This window comes from Trachypithecus francoisi, unplaced genomic scaffold (assembly GCF_009764315.1).
Source record: "Trachypithecus francoisi isolate TF-2019V2 unplaced genomic scaffold, Tfra_2.0 Lachesis_group8, whole genome shotgun sequence".
Taxonomy (NCBI): Eukaryota; Metazoa; Chordata; class Mammalia; order Primates; family Cercopithecidae; genus Trachypithecus; species Trachypithecus francoisi.
Window position 1 is genome coordinate 109,978,924 of NW_022681473.1, and position 15,541 is coordinate 109,994,464.

At 42.3% G+C, this 15,541-nt stretch overlaps 1 protein-coding gene across 2 annotated transcripts in view; it reads left to right on the forward strand.

Annotated features, from left to right (window-relative positions):
* The window catches only part of SORL1 (sortilin related receptor 1), a 185,752-nt gene extending 172,832 nt beyond the window's left edge, over positions 1–12,920 (forward strand). The window contains exons 44-48 of one of the 2 annotated variants that reach the window (XM_033208099.1): positions 301–475; positions 1,387–1,493; positions 4,309–4,501; positions 6,758–6,970; positions 8,719–12,920. In XM_033208099.1, the coding sequence (XP_033063990.1) occupies positions 301–475; positions 1,387–1,493; positions 4,309–4,501; positions 6,758–6,970; positions 8,719–8,786 (756 nt within the window). In that variant the 3' untranslated portion in view covers positions 8,787–12,920. The remainder of the gene's footprint in view (positions 1–300; positions 476–1,386; positions 1,494–4,308; positions 4,502–6,757; positions 6,971–8,718) is intronic. The other variant, XM_033208100.1, reaches the window with a different exon arrangement.
* The last annotated feature ends 2,621 nt before the right edge of the window (positions 12,921–15,541 follow it).

A 15,541-nucleotide genomic window follows, 5' to 3' on the forward strand; every position in this document is an offset into this window, starting at 1 on the left:
TTGGATGTGCTTGCTTATTCCAGCCTACCTGCTGATGCCACGATAAACGTGGCCTTCCCTAGAGGGCTAAAAAAAATTTAATTGATAACTGTATGTGCGATTCTATGAGTGAATAGTTATTTTAAGATTGGACCTGGTCACTCCAAAGGCTTTCCAAAGAATGGAGTCAGAGTTCGGGACTCAAACTATGGTTGCTGTGGGTCACAGCTATTAATATACTGCATTGTCCACCATTGAACTACAAAGAGTAAAAACTGTCAGCTTTCCGATTATCATTCAGATGTTCTTTTTCGGTCCTAGTTGTATGCAATTGCAGTTAAAGATCTGATAAGAAAGACTGACAGGAGCTACAAAGTAAAATCTCGTAACAGTACTGTGGAATACACCCTTAACAAGTTGGAACCTGGTGGGAAATACCACATCATTGTCCAGCTGGGGAACATGAGCAAAGATGCCAGCATCAAAATTACCACAGGTAAGCAGGAGAGAGTTTAGAGGTCTCCTCGCACAGCCAAGTGCCCACAGTGCTGTGCCGCTAGACCTCCAGACACAGACTTTTCATTAGGCGTTTCACAGGAAGTGCAAACGCTGCCTTCAGTATCCCTACAGGGGCAGCGCAGTGCAGAGGCTCCAGTGTCTGGGCTGCGGCGTGGTGGCCAGGCCACAGTGGGTGGGGAGTGGCTATCGTTTTCTATATTTTCTAAGCCTTTTTAACTCCCCTCACTTGTTTTGATATTACTAAAGGAAAAGAGGGGAGGGATGCCCAAGAGAGGAAATAAAACCGAATAGTTACCACTATGTAGCTGAAGATCTGAATGACAGGTTCTCAGTGGTCCGTTGTGGCAGTCTGACATGTCAAAATGGAAGGAGACCCATAGCCGGGCAGTGGATCTAAGGTAGTCAGGCTCAATTCAGAAAGCTAGTAGTAAGCTCAGTTGCTCAGACAGCAGGTATTATTGGGAGTTTTGATATTGGGTAATAGAGGCCCAGCCCCATTTATGCTAGTGGCATGCAGTGGGCCCGGGCCATGAGCCATCACCACTCCGGTGTCCTGTTTTCAGACAGAACTCCTTATGCCATCCCATTCCTTCCTCACCACCCCTCTAACCCACCCCATTTGTTTTTGTACACCCTTGGGTACAAGGGCTATTAAATTAAGTACTGTCCAAATTTCTTGCCTAAAGATGGTATAACAATAACAAAGAGATGCCAATTAAAGAATATCTACCACATGCTAGGTTCTGTACTCAGCAGTCTATATGTTTTATTTTTTCCATAATCCAGCCCTCCAAGGCTAGCATTATTTAATCTCTCTTTGACAGACAAGAAAATGGAGTTTCAAATGTATATCCACTAACTGCATCCCATTTCATCTTTAATTTTCAGTTTCATTATCAGCACCTGATGCCTTAAAAATCATAACAGAAAATGACCATGTTCTTCTGTTTTGGAAAAGCCTGGGTTTAAAGGAAAAACATTTTAATGAAAGTAGGGTAAGTTCCTCCCTCATTCTCAATGACTTTGGAAATTTAATTGAAACGCTATTTCAGAGATGAGCTCGTTAACAGCCTGCTGGCATAGATAGTGTAAAAAAAAAAAAAAAAAGAAAGAAAAAGAATAGGACATGGACATGAACTTGAGAATTAAAGGACCATTTTCGATGGGATTGCTAATTAGTGAAATGTTTATATTGCCCATTAAAGATGAGAATCTCTGCACTAAGCACTTTTCAATCCTGACTTGTCTTCCTCTGAAGAACGAGAAATGGGCTGGAGGCCATGCTGTGCTTCCCACAGAAGCTGCAGCTGGGCTGGGGCTCAGGGTGTCAAACCAGGAGCCCCGCCTATTCCACACTCACTGAGGGTGGGACTGTGGCTTCAGTACCAGGAGCTGAGCTGCATTCTCAGCCTGGCATCTCAGCACTCTCTTCCCAGAGAAATTACCGGGAGCAGGAGGTACTTGAAGATACCATGCTGACTTATGAAGAACACCTTGGTTTTGTTTGGTTTTGCTATTGGTAGGCCAATATGATATTCACAGCAGAAGACAGGGGAAGGGGAGTGAGACCTGGGAGTAGATTTACCACCCAAGGGTGAACAGATTCTTGAGTAAAGCTGGGTTGGCCCCAGTGATAGCAAAGCCTTAGCTAAATAGGAATGTGATGAATCAACTATGGCTACCTGGAGATGCAGCACAGGCAAAGAGCCATGGGTTCTAAATAGTCACCATGCAATGCCAAAGCAAAGTGAAATGAAAGTTGGAAAATTCTCACCACACACTCTGTGAGAGTTCTCATAACTCTTGCAACTATGATATCGAAATGGCTAATATCCTTAAATATAAGGAAAGCTTTCAAGTAAATTCACAATGGAAATATTCTAATTTTGAAGAAGGTACATGTAGCAAAGCAGAAAATTCCAGCAGCAGTAAGCAAAAGGAGAAAAGTTCAACCTCACCAGTAATGTAAATAACAAAGAGGTAGCCCTGTCATGTTAAATTGGTAAAGATTTGCAGGAAAGAATATAACCAGTATGGATAATAGTTAGGGAAGTAAACATTCTGCGAATATAAATTGGTTCAACCTTAAGTAAGGCTCTTGGGTAATATCTATCAAAAATGTTAAAAGTGTTCAAACCCATTGATCCGGGAGTTGTAGGATTTTACTCTAAAGAAACAATGTGCCTGAAGAATTTATGTACAGTATTTATGACAGCAAGAAAGAGGAAATGGCTGAAATGCCAAACAGAAGAGGATGGGTTAAATAATGTATGAGTGGTTGATGTTGTGTAATCTAAATTATTTTCTTTATAACCTTTATGTATTTTACAAACAATCGACACCAAATATATATTAGGTGGAAGGTAATAACTGCTAGCTTATAGAAAAGAATGTGGGGATGAGATTCCAAGCAGGTATTGGGAATCCCAGTTCGGCAGCCAGTCACCAGTAGGGAATCCTTCCTGGGTGGCTGGAGCCCGGCTCTTAGGTTGAGATTCTAGGTTAGTATTTCGTTCCTAGTGGAGGGTGTGGCATAGGCAGAGCATGTCCTTCTTCCCTTCCCTGACAGGGAGTTCAAAGAATTATATTAGTCTGTTTCCACGGTGCTAATAAAGACATACCCGAGCCTGGGTAATTTATAAATGAAAGAGGTTTAATTGACTCACATTACCACATGGCTGCGGCAGCCTCTCCATCATGGCGGAAGGCCAAGAGGAGCAAAGCCACATCTTACATGGCGGCAGACAAAGAGAATGAGAGCCAAGTGAAAGGGGAAACTTCTTATCAGACCATCAGATCTCATGAGACTATTCCCGACCATGAGAACAGTATAGGGGAAACCACATCCATGATTCAATTATCTCTCACCAGGTCCCTCCCACAACACCTGAGAATTGTGGGAGCTAGAATTTAAGATGAGATTTGGGTGTGGACACAGCCAAACCACATCAAGAATAGACAGGTCAGTGGTGTTGGGATCAAGAGACTGTGATTATGCAAGAGGGCCCAATATGTGGCTAGAGATAAGGGATGGAGTCTTTTCAGGGGGATGGTGGAGAGTGTCAGTAGCTTTGACACTGGAATAGTTGGGGATCAGCAGAGAAGTCAGGTTGTCAGCCCTCATCCCAGCTAGCATCCTGGGCCAGGGCTGTCCCAAGGGTGACTTTTCCCAGCACCGGAGTCTAGGGCTCTAACTAGGAAGACATTTCATCCTCTCCTCCAGTGAACAGGGGCCTGATCTTATTTCAAGGCCAGGTTGTTGGGGAGCTGAGATCAGCTCAGGAGGAGCTAGAAAGCAAGGAGACAGGAAGTGAGCCAACAAGGTCATTCCTACATATTGTTCTGGGGACAAATGTCCTGTCTTTTCTAATTGCAAGTTCCCCTTTCTCACCCCATTGCTGGAGTCCACTGCGACCTGGATTTATTATTAGTCAAATCCCATTACGGCAACCTGTTCAGATTCTTGGTGGCATTTAATATTGCTTGAGACAGGCAGACTGCTGAGCACAACTCTGAGTGTGGCTTTGTTAAAATGACTTTCCTGAGGGCCACAGTTCTCATTTCCACAGTATAGCTTGTAAGTGAGGGGCGGGGGTTGGCAGTTATTTGAGACGTTGGAGATGAGCAAATTTTCATTTTCTGAATCCAGTATCTCAGTGGTAATGTAAAAAGAACAAGGAGAAACCCAGAGCACTTTCGCATCTATAGCAGCCTGCAGTGAGGAGCTCACATAAAGCTGGAACCAGTAATCGACTAGGCTGTCAGTTTCCATATTCGACTTCCTGAGCAATCTCCTGTGTTTGTTTTCAGGGCTATGAGATACACATGTATGATAGTGCCATGAATATCACAGCTTACCTTGGGAATACTACTGACAATTTCTTTAAAATTTCCAACCTGAAGATGGGTCACAATTACACGTTCACTGTCCAAGCAAGATGCCTTTTTGGCAGTCAGATCTGTGGGGAGCCTGCCATCCTGCTGTACGATGAGCTGGGTTCTGGTGAGTTGCGATTGCTGCCCGTTTCTGCCTGCAGTTCTGGGGAAATAGCAAGAATGTTGTATGATTTCATGACCACGTGTCTTTCTAAAACACCTTGAAGATATTCTCAGCTTAAAAGAAAATCATTTATATATCAGTTTAATCAGGTAGTGATGTATTTAACAAATACTTCCTGAGCTGGACATGGTACAAGAAGCTGAGATTACAGGGGGACTGGATTCTGAACAGAAAGTGCAAGAAAGGCAAGGCTTTGTTTAAAAAGAGAAATACTAGGTTCACAAGAGTTTCGTTTGTTTTTTGTGGGACTTCTCAGAGCCTCCACCATGCTAATATACCCTGTGGGTCCCCAAGCCAGTAGATCATCTCTTTGTCATGGATTTTACATGTAAAATCATATAACAGTGCGCACCCCCGCCCCGCCCCGGCTTCATCTTAGTTCTCAGCATAAGCTTAGGCCTGGAATTTGCCCTGGGATCTCTGTCTTATGTCTTATGCTGAGCCATGCTAGTGGTGGGAAAGAAGACCCTTCCGTTCATACAGAAAGTCTGCTTACATTAGAGTAGCTTGGCCAGGATTTCAACAAATGTTTTGCCACTGGTCTTTTTTAGTTCCATTTACTCTCAGCCAAGAACTAACCAGTGCTCAAGCCAAAATCTTGTGTTAGAGTTGTTAAATGTTCCGTCTCATAGTGTTTCTCAGGGTGAGATCTCGTGCAATATTTATCCTTGGCACCCCCCACTAAGAGAGGGAAACACTGCCTGCCACTTCCCTTGGGAGAATCACAACATATTAGAGGTTCTGAGAAGGTCCTACAAAACCCAGCAAAACTCTTGTTGACCTAGTATTTCCTCAATAGAGCCCCATTTTTAGGCAAAACTAATTGGCAACCTGTGAAATATGCTTTGGGAAAAATTCCTTTGCAGACCCCTCCCGCCCACCTTTATGGAACCAAGGTTGTCAGGCAGAGGGGCTCTTGACTGACATCTTGCCCCTTCATGTTCACCTTCCGCTTGGAAGTGGGGTGGGGGAGGGAGGGCACTCGTTCCTGGAGCCTCCATTGTGCCGACTTCCTCTTCACTGCTCCGGCCCAGCACACCCCCTTCATTAACCACAGCACAGTTGGAATAGGTTGGAACATATTAAATAAGATGTTGCTAGAGTTTTTTTCTGTCAAGGAAATAATGAAAGAAATTTAAATACAGACATGAATATTGAATTGTTAGATTAGGCTTGCAAGAAATGGTTGTTCTCTGGCCCATCTTGATGAATACCCTGTGAGGGTGAATGCCTGGGTGGCCACAGAGCTTTCTACATGAAGCAGAGACCTGGCCTGTGCCACTTCTCCCGATACCAGGGAGCAACCCCAAGCCTGTTGAGGCTCCTCATGGAGACCTAGCCTGAGGGAAGTCCACTCTGTTTCCTTTGCCAAACGCTGATTCCTAGGTTTCATTTTCAAGTTCAGACATTCCCTGGGATTTTTAACATGAAAAGTCGACCGCTTTCAAGGAGACTGGCCCCTACCCCAGCAGGGTAGAAGGTGGGGCATGGCTTTGCCCTAGAGCCCTGGTGGTACAAATCTATTAGTGACTCATCACAGAGCCAGTTTGTTTAAGTCAATAGGAAGGGGCCATCTGTGTTAGGTTATAAATGGCAAAACGGCTTTGCAAAGAGCTTTAAAAAATGTTAAATGTATATGGAAAGTTGTTTTTCTCCCCCACTCTCTTTTTTACTTAAGTGAAAAACCTCGTAAAACTTCATGAGCTGTTAAGTCTGTATTGTGGTATAGGAATCTCGTTTGTATCACTTAATGGAGCTTCAGGTAATTGCAGTTCAGAGTGACTTTGGTGCCAAGTAGGGGGAAATAATTGCAATCTCGTTAATTAGTGGTCTGATTTCACATCCTCTTATGTAAGGCAAGCAAGTGGTCTTAAGTAATAATGCTAATGAAATCAGTGTTGATACCCCAACAAAGGTCTCCCTTCCAAGAGATTATCTAAATAACCAACAAGGCAGTGATTAGGAGTCTAATGTAATTACCGTATTTGCATGCACAAGGCCCTTGGTCTATCAGCCCATAGCAAGTAGTCAGGAGGCAATCAGGCATCACGCACATGCAGAAATGTCTCATACCAGACAGGCAGTTTGTGCAGCTGTGGCGATCGCCCAGCTTTTTTTGGTGGGTGGGGCCTTGAGGAGTCATCTGGTCTGTTCTCCTGCCCTCAGGTGGGCTTATTGGTGGGAACTTTGCCTTGGCAGGTGCAGATGCTTCCGCCATGCAGGCTGCCAGATCTACGGATGTTGCTGCTGTGGTGGTGCCCATCTTATTCCTGATACTGCTGAGCCTGGGGGTGGGGTTTGCCATCCTGTACACGAAGCACCGGAGGCTGCAGAGCAGCTTCACCGCCTTCGCCAACAGCCACTACAGCTCCAGGCTGGGGTCCGCAATCTTCTCCTCTGGGGATGACCTGGGTAAGTGGGGCAGGGAAAGCCGGGTCTTCCTCCCAGGGCTGGCCCGCACAGCCAATGACTTGAAGAGGAAACATCCGTCCTCAGCTCCTCTTTTGACACTAGAGGAGCTCTTCATCAGCCAGCGATTTGATTCCGTGGCTTTTGGTTAAACCATTCAGAGCCCTTACTTTTTACCTTTTAAATTAATTAAAATGTCGTATTCTCTTTGATTGTGTAGTTCTGGCCTGAAACAGGGAGCGTGCCTCAAACAGGAAGGATAGATAGGCCCCAGGCGTTGAGACTCCCAAAGTATCAGAAAATCCTCAAGAGTATCTGACCCTGTCTCATCCTTCACTGACCTGGAGGTCTGACGTCTCTGAAGATCCTAACTCGAGATAAAAAATAATGCTTTCCCAATCAGCTTCTATCAAAGGAGGCCCTTTCCATCTTGCTGTTTCTCTTTCTGGTTGCTAGTGTAACCTCACCAGCCATTCTTTTAGGTACCTTCACACAGTGGTCCCCAACAGTTTTTGTACCTGGGACCAGTTTTGTGGAAGATAATTTTTTTCACTGGACCAGCGGTGGAGTGGGGAGGGTTGGGGCATGATTTCAGGATGAGACTGTTCCACCTCAGATCAACAGGCATTAGATTCTCCTAAGGAGCGCTCAGCCTGGATCCCTTGCATGCTCAGTTCACAATAGGGTTTGTGCTCCTGTGAGACTCGAATGCCGCCCTGATCTGACAGGAGGCAAGGCAAGGCTCAGGCTGTAATGCTCACTGGCTCGCTGCTTGCCCCCTGCTCTGTGGCCCCGTTCCTAACAGGCCAGGTACTGGTACCGGTGGTCCTTGACCCGGGCATTGGGGACCCTCTCTTAACACATAGCAAGGGAAAAAGTAAGAAATTTCCCGTTTTGAAATGTTTGCACAATGAAAACCCTACATGCTAATACAGATAGTAAGATAGTAATATAATAAAGTGGGTGTGTTACAAGGCTTCCCCAAACTTAGACTAATGACTGTGAATGTACAAGTTTATTTTTTTCTGTAAACTAGTTATAATTGTTTATCTATGTGTATAAAGACATTTGTATATTCCCCTTCACTGGTCATATATTAGCTCTGTTCCCTTTCCTTGTCAGTTTCCTTTCTTGCTTAATAAGCCGGCACCTGGACTGCTTTGCATAAAATGGGGTGGCTTCTTTGCTTCTGCTGTTGGAGGCAAAAGGAGTCGACCCGTCACGGTGCCCTGCGATAATCCCTGAGTGTCGGTCGACACTTGGTTGCACAGGATTATACCAGGGGTCACAAGGGGATAGGCATTAGTCTGGGAAGCTGTCCTCAAAATGCTTAAACCCCTCCAAGATCCTTTTTCCCCAGAGCAGTTGGGTTCAGAAGAGAAAGCAGACACTGCAGTTCACTGTGCTAGTGTAGGGTATGGATAACTCAAACTGGGGAACCCAAACTACCCACTTAGCTTTTGAGTAGGTAATAAGATTCTTCTCCTGAGAAACTTTGTTTTCCTAATTTGGCTAAGTTCAAATGACCATTAAAATCAGTGTGAGGATCCGTCGATGGGTAGAAGGTGGCCAGGAGGGACCGTGGGAAGCTGGGCTGGGTTTCAGAACTGATTATGGTGTCTGCCTGGCTGTGGCGTTGACCTTCTCAGCTAGCGGGTTGTGGTAGGGTTGAGGGGTGGGTAGAGTGGTGGGATGTGGGGTCAGGTTAAAGTGTGTTGGAACTCATCAAGGCCTGACTGTTTTGTCTCTAGGGGAAGATGATGAAGATGCTCCTATGATAACTGGATTTTCAGATGACGTCCCCATGGTGATAGCCTGAAAGAGCTTTCCTCACTAGAAACCAAATGGTGTAAATATTTTATTTGATAAAGATAGTTGATGGTTTATTTTAAAAGATGCACTTTGAGTTGCAATATGTTATTTTTATATGGGCCAAAAACAAAAAAACAAAAAAAAAAAAAAAAAAGGAAAGAAAGGAATGAATAAACGTTGTAGTAATCAACTGTGAACTTCAAACCAGGTTGATCTGAGTAACCAAATTGCTTTGATTTGACATTAATGTAGTCTTACAGGGCTGTGCTTGCTGGGCATGCTTTTAAGTCTGTGAGATAATTTTGGTTCAGTAAATTGGCCAATCTTTTTATTTTTCTAAGACACAGAAATGTATTTAATAAAAACCTCGAGAGAGTGATGGGTGGAACCCCTTCTCCTTGAAAGTGTGCGCAGATATTCCATTTTGTTTGGATATAGTTTACAGGAAAGTGTGTGGGTGTGTTATGGGGGAAGGTTTCTTTATGTTATTTTGTTAATTTATTGGGACTCTGTGTAAGGCCAGGCTTTAGTGGTCATTAGACACCACATGTGTTATGAGCCCCTTACCCGTAGGGTTGGAGGTGGGAACAGAAGCATTTTTTGTTGCCATTCCGGAAGCAATCCATTTTTATTCACTTGTGTGTCACATAATGGTCTTTGGCAGGAGAGAGCACTGAGTCATTGCCGGAGTTCAGTTAAACAGAGCTGCAGCTTGGGAAGCCCTGCAAGCCCACAGCTTCCTCTCTTATATTAATTGATGGAATTTTACTGTATGTGCCTCTGTACAAGATGTAGCTTTGAGAGCTACAAAATGATAACACTGCTTTATTACACACTGGTTTCATTGTCACTGCAAAAACTTACCCTTGTTGTAGGAGAGAGTTCTAGATCTGTGCCATGATCCATACACTGGCCAATAGAGTACATAATTTTTCCATTTTCCATTTTTTGTTTTTACTTACTACTGAAGGATCTCAAATGTAAAATTATGTATTTGGGTTGAGATGGCCACTTATTGTCCTTAAAAATCCATACTGATGTATGCAGTCATTTTGAATTGGGTCAGTGCCTTCTCGCTCTTTTTTTTTTTCTTTTCTTCCATCTCCCTCACCCATGCCCCCACCCAATCTAAAGAGACAGTGTTGTACACTCTCATAGAAATAGAGAAGATCTAAAACGTTGAGACTCCTCAATCCAGTTAACAACAGCAGGAGCACTAGAGTGTGTTCATTTATTCTCTCTGTAAAACAAGCTGTGCTTTTTTTTTCTTATGCCTTTAAAATGCCACCCCTGTATTCAAACCATGGCCACTTGATAATCATGGAGAAGCCATCGTGGGCTGATGCCAACCCTTTAGGCTTAGCGTTGTAGGTACCAATGTCTAGCATCGTTGTGACTTGTACTGTATGATTCTCACTGAAGAATTTCCTTTCAGCTAAGAAGCAGTGAGGTCTGGGAATAGTCCAAAGTCATGTCTCTGAATATATGTCCTTGATATGCAAGCTTTGTAAAACCCCATCCCCCCTTAGGTGCGATGCATCACCTTCTCACAAGTGTTTAGTTTCTTTTAACCAAAAGTATCATTCTTGGGTGATAATATAGTTTTATTCTACTTAGGGATTGTTTAGAAAACAAAGAAAGAGCCAATTAAATTTTTTAGTTTTTAAAATTTTTATTTATAAATATACTGAGATGAGTATTTTAAGCTGTTGACCTTTAATTTGCCATATGGGTAGGGCTGTATTTCATTTTAACAACTGGTGGTAATGATAAGCCTTCTTCTAGTGTATTTTCTCTTCTTTCCTGTCACTCTCCTTTTTTAAGTTTTTTTTTTTTTTAAGACTGGAATGTTTTTGGCTTTATCATGTCTTACTATAGAGATTTGTTCAAAACTCTAAGCCCTACCACCTCCCCTTTAATAAGCTCTTTAAGTAGTTGAATCATTAACAACCTGGTGGGAGGTAAGTCACTTAATTGAACCATTAGGAAGTGTATTTTCTTTTCTTTTTCTGCCAACTTTTTGGTGGCATTTGTAAAAGCTGATATAAAAGGCTCTGCGATGTTATTTTCAGTTGTTCCATAGGCAAGCCTTTTTACAGAGCATATGTCTCCAGTTGGCAGCTTGAGATATTTTCGAGCATCCAGTTCTAGCTACCAGTGCCTCCCAATGCTTAGTGCACAGTACTGTAGACTGGCCATCACCCCTCTCCTTGGAAAATGCCACTGTGCTGTTTGAAAAAAAGCAGCTTTTTAGGGCTAGAGTATTTTATATAAACAGAAGAGCTAAGTTCCTGAAGACTAAGCTAGATAGATGCAGCTATATGTAAATTGTATATTTTTATGAACCTTTGAAGCACACGCTCCTGTTTCCCTCTGCGTAGCTTTGTGGGGATTTCATGTATATATGCTGTCTGAAAGAATCCAGAGGTTGGAGTGCCAATAGGAAATGAAAACAAATGCCTCGTACTACGGGCAGCCTTTGAAGGCGACCAGATAACTGTCTTCATTGTGACCAGTTGGAGCCCCTGCTTGCTTGTGAAGAAGGGGCTTTTGTACCTTGTTGGAGATGCCACCTCAGAAGTCCATACCGTGCAGGAAAGGGGTTTTATTCTCTCGCGGTGTACATTAGAATGTCAGATGCCTGCATCCATGTGGACCACGATGGGCCTCTAAAATTTGGTGGGCAGGGGGTTTGCTTATGAGTTTTCTCTGGAAGCCGATTTTACTCCTGGGTGTATTGAATGCCCCTTGAGCTTTATGAGATACGAGTCCACATGGATAAAATGTCAGAGAGTGAAGTTCTACAGAGGATATTCCAGGAAAAGGCCATGTCTGTGCAGTCCTAGTTCCAGACAGGTGAGAAGCTCCAGGAGCTACTGGCTACCTTGACAAGCTGGGTACATAGTTATTATTCCGGGTAACTGGTTGAAACTTTGACTTTTGAACAAGTAATTCCTGGGGTTCTGTCTTTGGTAGCATCACCAGGGATGTTTGGGTAGGACGGACAGGGGACACACAGCTGCCTGTTCTCTCCTGCCCATCATGTTTGGCTATACTCAGCAAAAATTTAGGGAATGTAACCCTTCTCAAAACTGGCCATTTTCAGGGGAGGCTTGGGAGAGCAGTAGTACGGTGAGCCCCTTACAGATGAGCACCCACTCCTCCTTGGCGAATCCTGCCTTCAGATGCTTACCCAGTGGTCCCTGCATCTAGTAAGATTATATTTCCAGTACACTTCCTTAGGGCAGAAACACCATCCTGTCAGGTTTGGTCAGTTCCTTCTCCATGAAGGGAGTCATGGTGAATTCCTGAAAATTTTCTTCCTTCTGCAGACAGTTGGAGGGGTCCGTTAGAGAAGGCATCCAGAGACATAACCAAGCTGAATATCACCCCACATTGATTTTCGGAATTGACTCTCAAACTCTGTGCAGAATCTTGTGTTGGGATTGTAACTTGACATTCCTGTCATGTTATTTTTCTTAACGGGAGTGTGTGCTGCCTTTCAGGTACAATTTTTGTGTAATAAAAGCCAGTGCATTAAGTTTATATAGACTACCTTCTATGCAAGACTGAGATATGGAATAGATAGCAAGAGATATGTACTGTTGGGTACATGGACAGTAAGTGTGTTTTCAGATGGAGTACCAGCACCGAAAATGGGTTGAGGGAGGATGGGTTGTATATATGTTTCTGCCCACTAATTTTGAGCAGCCATATTATGAAGTAAATCATCACAGCCAAGTAATAACCCAAGAATGTTATTAGTTGGGTTATTAGTCATAGCTCAAATGGAATAAGCATGAATGCTGGAGTGGAACATTATCCTCAAATATTCTATGTCACTTCTCATTTAAAGACTCTTGTTATGAACTATTAGAAACTTTAGGCAAAATCAAAAGTATTTGTGGCAAAATAAAGGCCTATTCTACTCTTATTTAAAGTGAAACACTGTATACTTGTTTCTCTCCAAAGTGAAATTAGGTATTTATCATTTCAATTGCCTCGATAAGTTTCCAAGTCACTGAAATCTGCTGAAGGTTTTACTATATTGTTGCACAATTTTAAGATAATTTTTGTCTCAATGTCACCTTTTTTCACTGAATAAAAATTTAACTGGGTCAAGAAAACACCTATTTGAAAATCCACCGTCTCTGCGTGTCTTGAGTTGTTCTTTAGAGTGCAATAAAGATAGCTAATGCAGTCTCCAAACCCCATTTGACTGGTCTGTTTTAAAGGGATGTTTATTTCATAGATGAGAGAACACTAAGGCCTGGAATAATTTTGTTATTAACAAGCTGGTCTCAGATGGTGGATCCTTGAAGAACACGATGCCTTTGTGTTGGCTGAGGAGAGGGGGAGATGTGGTGGCTGTTTTGAAGTAAACAGAATTATTCCGTAGGGACAATGACTAAAGTAGCTCCCTTAAATCTGTAGCTACATTTGCTAAGAGACAGTTTGCTAAGAAGGCAATTTTCAAATCTAAGAGAAGGAACGCAGCAGTATAGATGAGCTGTGTGTCTAAGAGCACTTCCACGGGTCTCCATAGACAGTCTTGTGAGGAGGGCTGCCTGTACCTCTTATGAGCAGCTGAATGGCCAGTGGACCTGTAAGTGAGGATTGGAGGCTGTGGAACTGGGTGGGGGAGGGAGGCAGGTTTTTAAGAATTTAACAGGTCTTCTGGTATGCTGCTTTTGTTTAGACAATGAGCCAGAGCCAAACCCTGAAGTATTAGCATCCGGTTTTGTGAATGAAGTAAAGGAGGCATAGAAAAGTGAAGTAATTTAGGAGAAACCAGAGCATAAAAGGCAAAACCAGCCTCCCATCACTGGTGTTTCTGATTCCAGATCCTTTTCTGAATCACGGTGCCTCAGCGCCTCACGTTACCATTCAGTGTCACAAAGAACGCGTTAGTCCAACATACTGCACCAAGCGAAATCCCAAGGGGAGACCTACCACCTGGGTGAGTCTCCTTGGTCATGGCCTCACCCTTAGGTTTTCAGGCTTAGATAATTTTTGTCAACACATGATAGTGAATTCATCTCTCATGGCCAAACACACCTTAACCAAACTCAGGATGCTGATATTGCAACGTCATAATGTCCATTTGTTAATTCACCCTGGGAAAGTGTCCTGTCCCTTACAGTGTCCACATGACCAGTGCATTCTCTCCCTGTAGGGAGATCTATCCCAGGAGCCAGTCACCACCAGAAGCTTGCTTGGAGAGCAGGGGCAAATAATTTTAAAAGTAGGAGGAATCTGGGTTAGCGTAGTGGTTGCCCAATAAATAATGAATGGACAAAGGCTTGACACTCTGCAACGGGAACCATCTACTCCCTATAAACTTAGTATTTGAAACCGTCAGATTGTAACACCCTGTATCCATTTCTATTTAAAAAGATCTTGCCAATGGGATCTAATACTTCAAGTCCATGCACTGTGGTTCCCCTGGACAGGGCTTGGGCACTGCCCACATCAGTCACTGTGACTCATCTCTACATGTCCTGTTGTTAAGTAAGCTCCCCAACTCATGAAAACATTCTATAGCAAAATGAATGCATTTGAACTGAGTTTGAATCGAATCTTCCTGGCTAAGAGCCACATTCTGACTACATCCGTCAGCTGTGATTATTGGGTTCCCCAGCCCACAGCAAATTGAACATGGGTTGAGACTGCTAAAGGCAGCTACTCCGAGTACAATAGAAGAGAAGCCACGAGTTAGAGTTAGACTGCTGGAAAACCTATGTGAGAGATAAAGGAACTCCAGCAAATATACTTATTGGGAATATTTAGCATAAAACCAGAGTCCTACACAGTAAGTAGCCCATCCAATGAGAATAATTATCATTCCCTTCCATTGAACCCCCATTCTTTGCTAGTGACTATGCTAAACTCTCTCTCTCTCTCTCTCTCTCTCTGTGTATATATATATATATAAAACAATATATTTTATAGGAAAGTTTATATATCTTGTTATATATAAAAACATCTTTTTTCTTTTAAAGGAAAGATTAATACCTAAATCACAGAAGCACTTTTAGAATTAAAATATTAAATCTATTTATATAATATATTAATATATAATATATGTATATATAAAAACATCTTTTTTTAAAGTTTATATATCTTGTTATGTCTATAAAAGCAACATCTTTTTTCTTTTAAAGATTAATACCTAAATCACAGAAGCACTTTTAGAATTAAAATAGGTGTATATATACATATATTTATATATTATATATGTTTATGTAGTATATATAACATATGATATATGATATATAATTTATATATGTTTATATTATATATGATATATACTATATTAATATATATTATATATAATATATGTTATATTTTATATATCATTTATAATTTATAGATAATATAATATATGCATATATGCATATATAACTATATGTGTATATGTTTATCCCTTTATCACTTTGTTCTGTATAAGTGACGGCATCTGTGACAGTTCTGCTGTGACAATGACTAAGTCCATGTGTGGGAGTGTGCCAGACCTCTGTCACTTCTCTTAGGTCTTAGTTCCAACCACAAAGACAAATCTGAATTCAGATAGAAGCTGAGCAGGATCTTCTTCCCCCTTTGCACCTAGGAGCAGTTTTAATACAGGCTTACTCGGAAGACCAGTGGAACCGAGGGTTGTTGCTGCACCACCAGCTGTGTGTCTCCTTCTCTTATCATTAATACATATATTTATACATTATATATTAATATATTTATTATATAAATATATATAAATATATT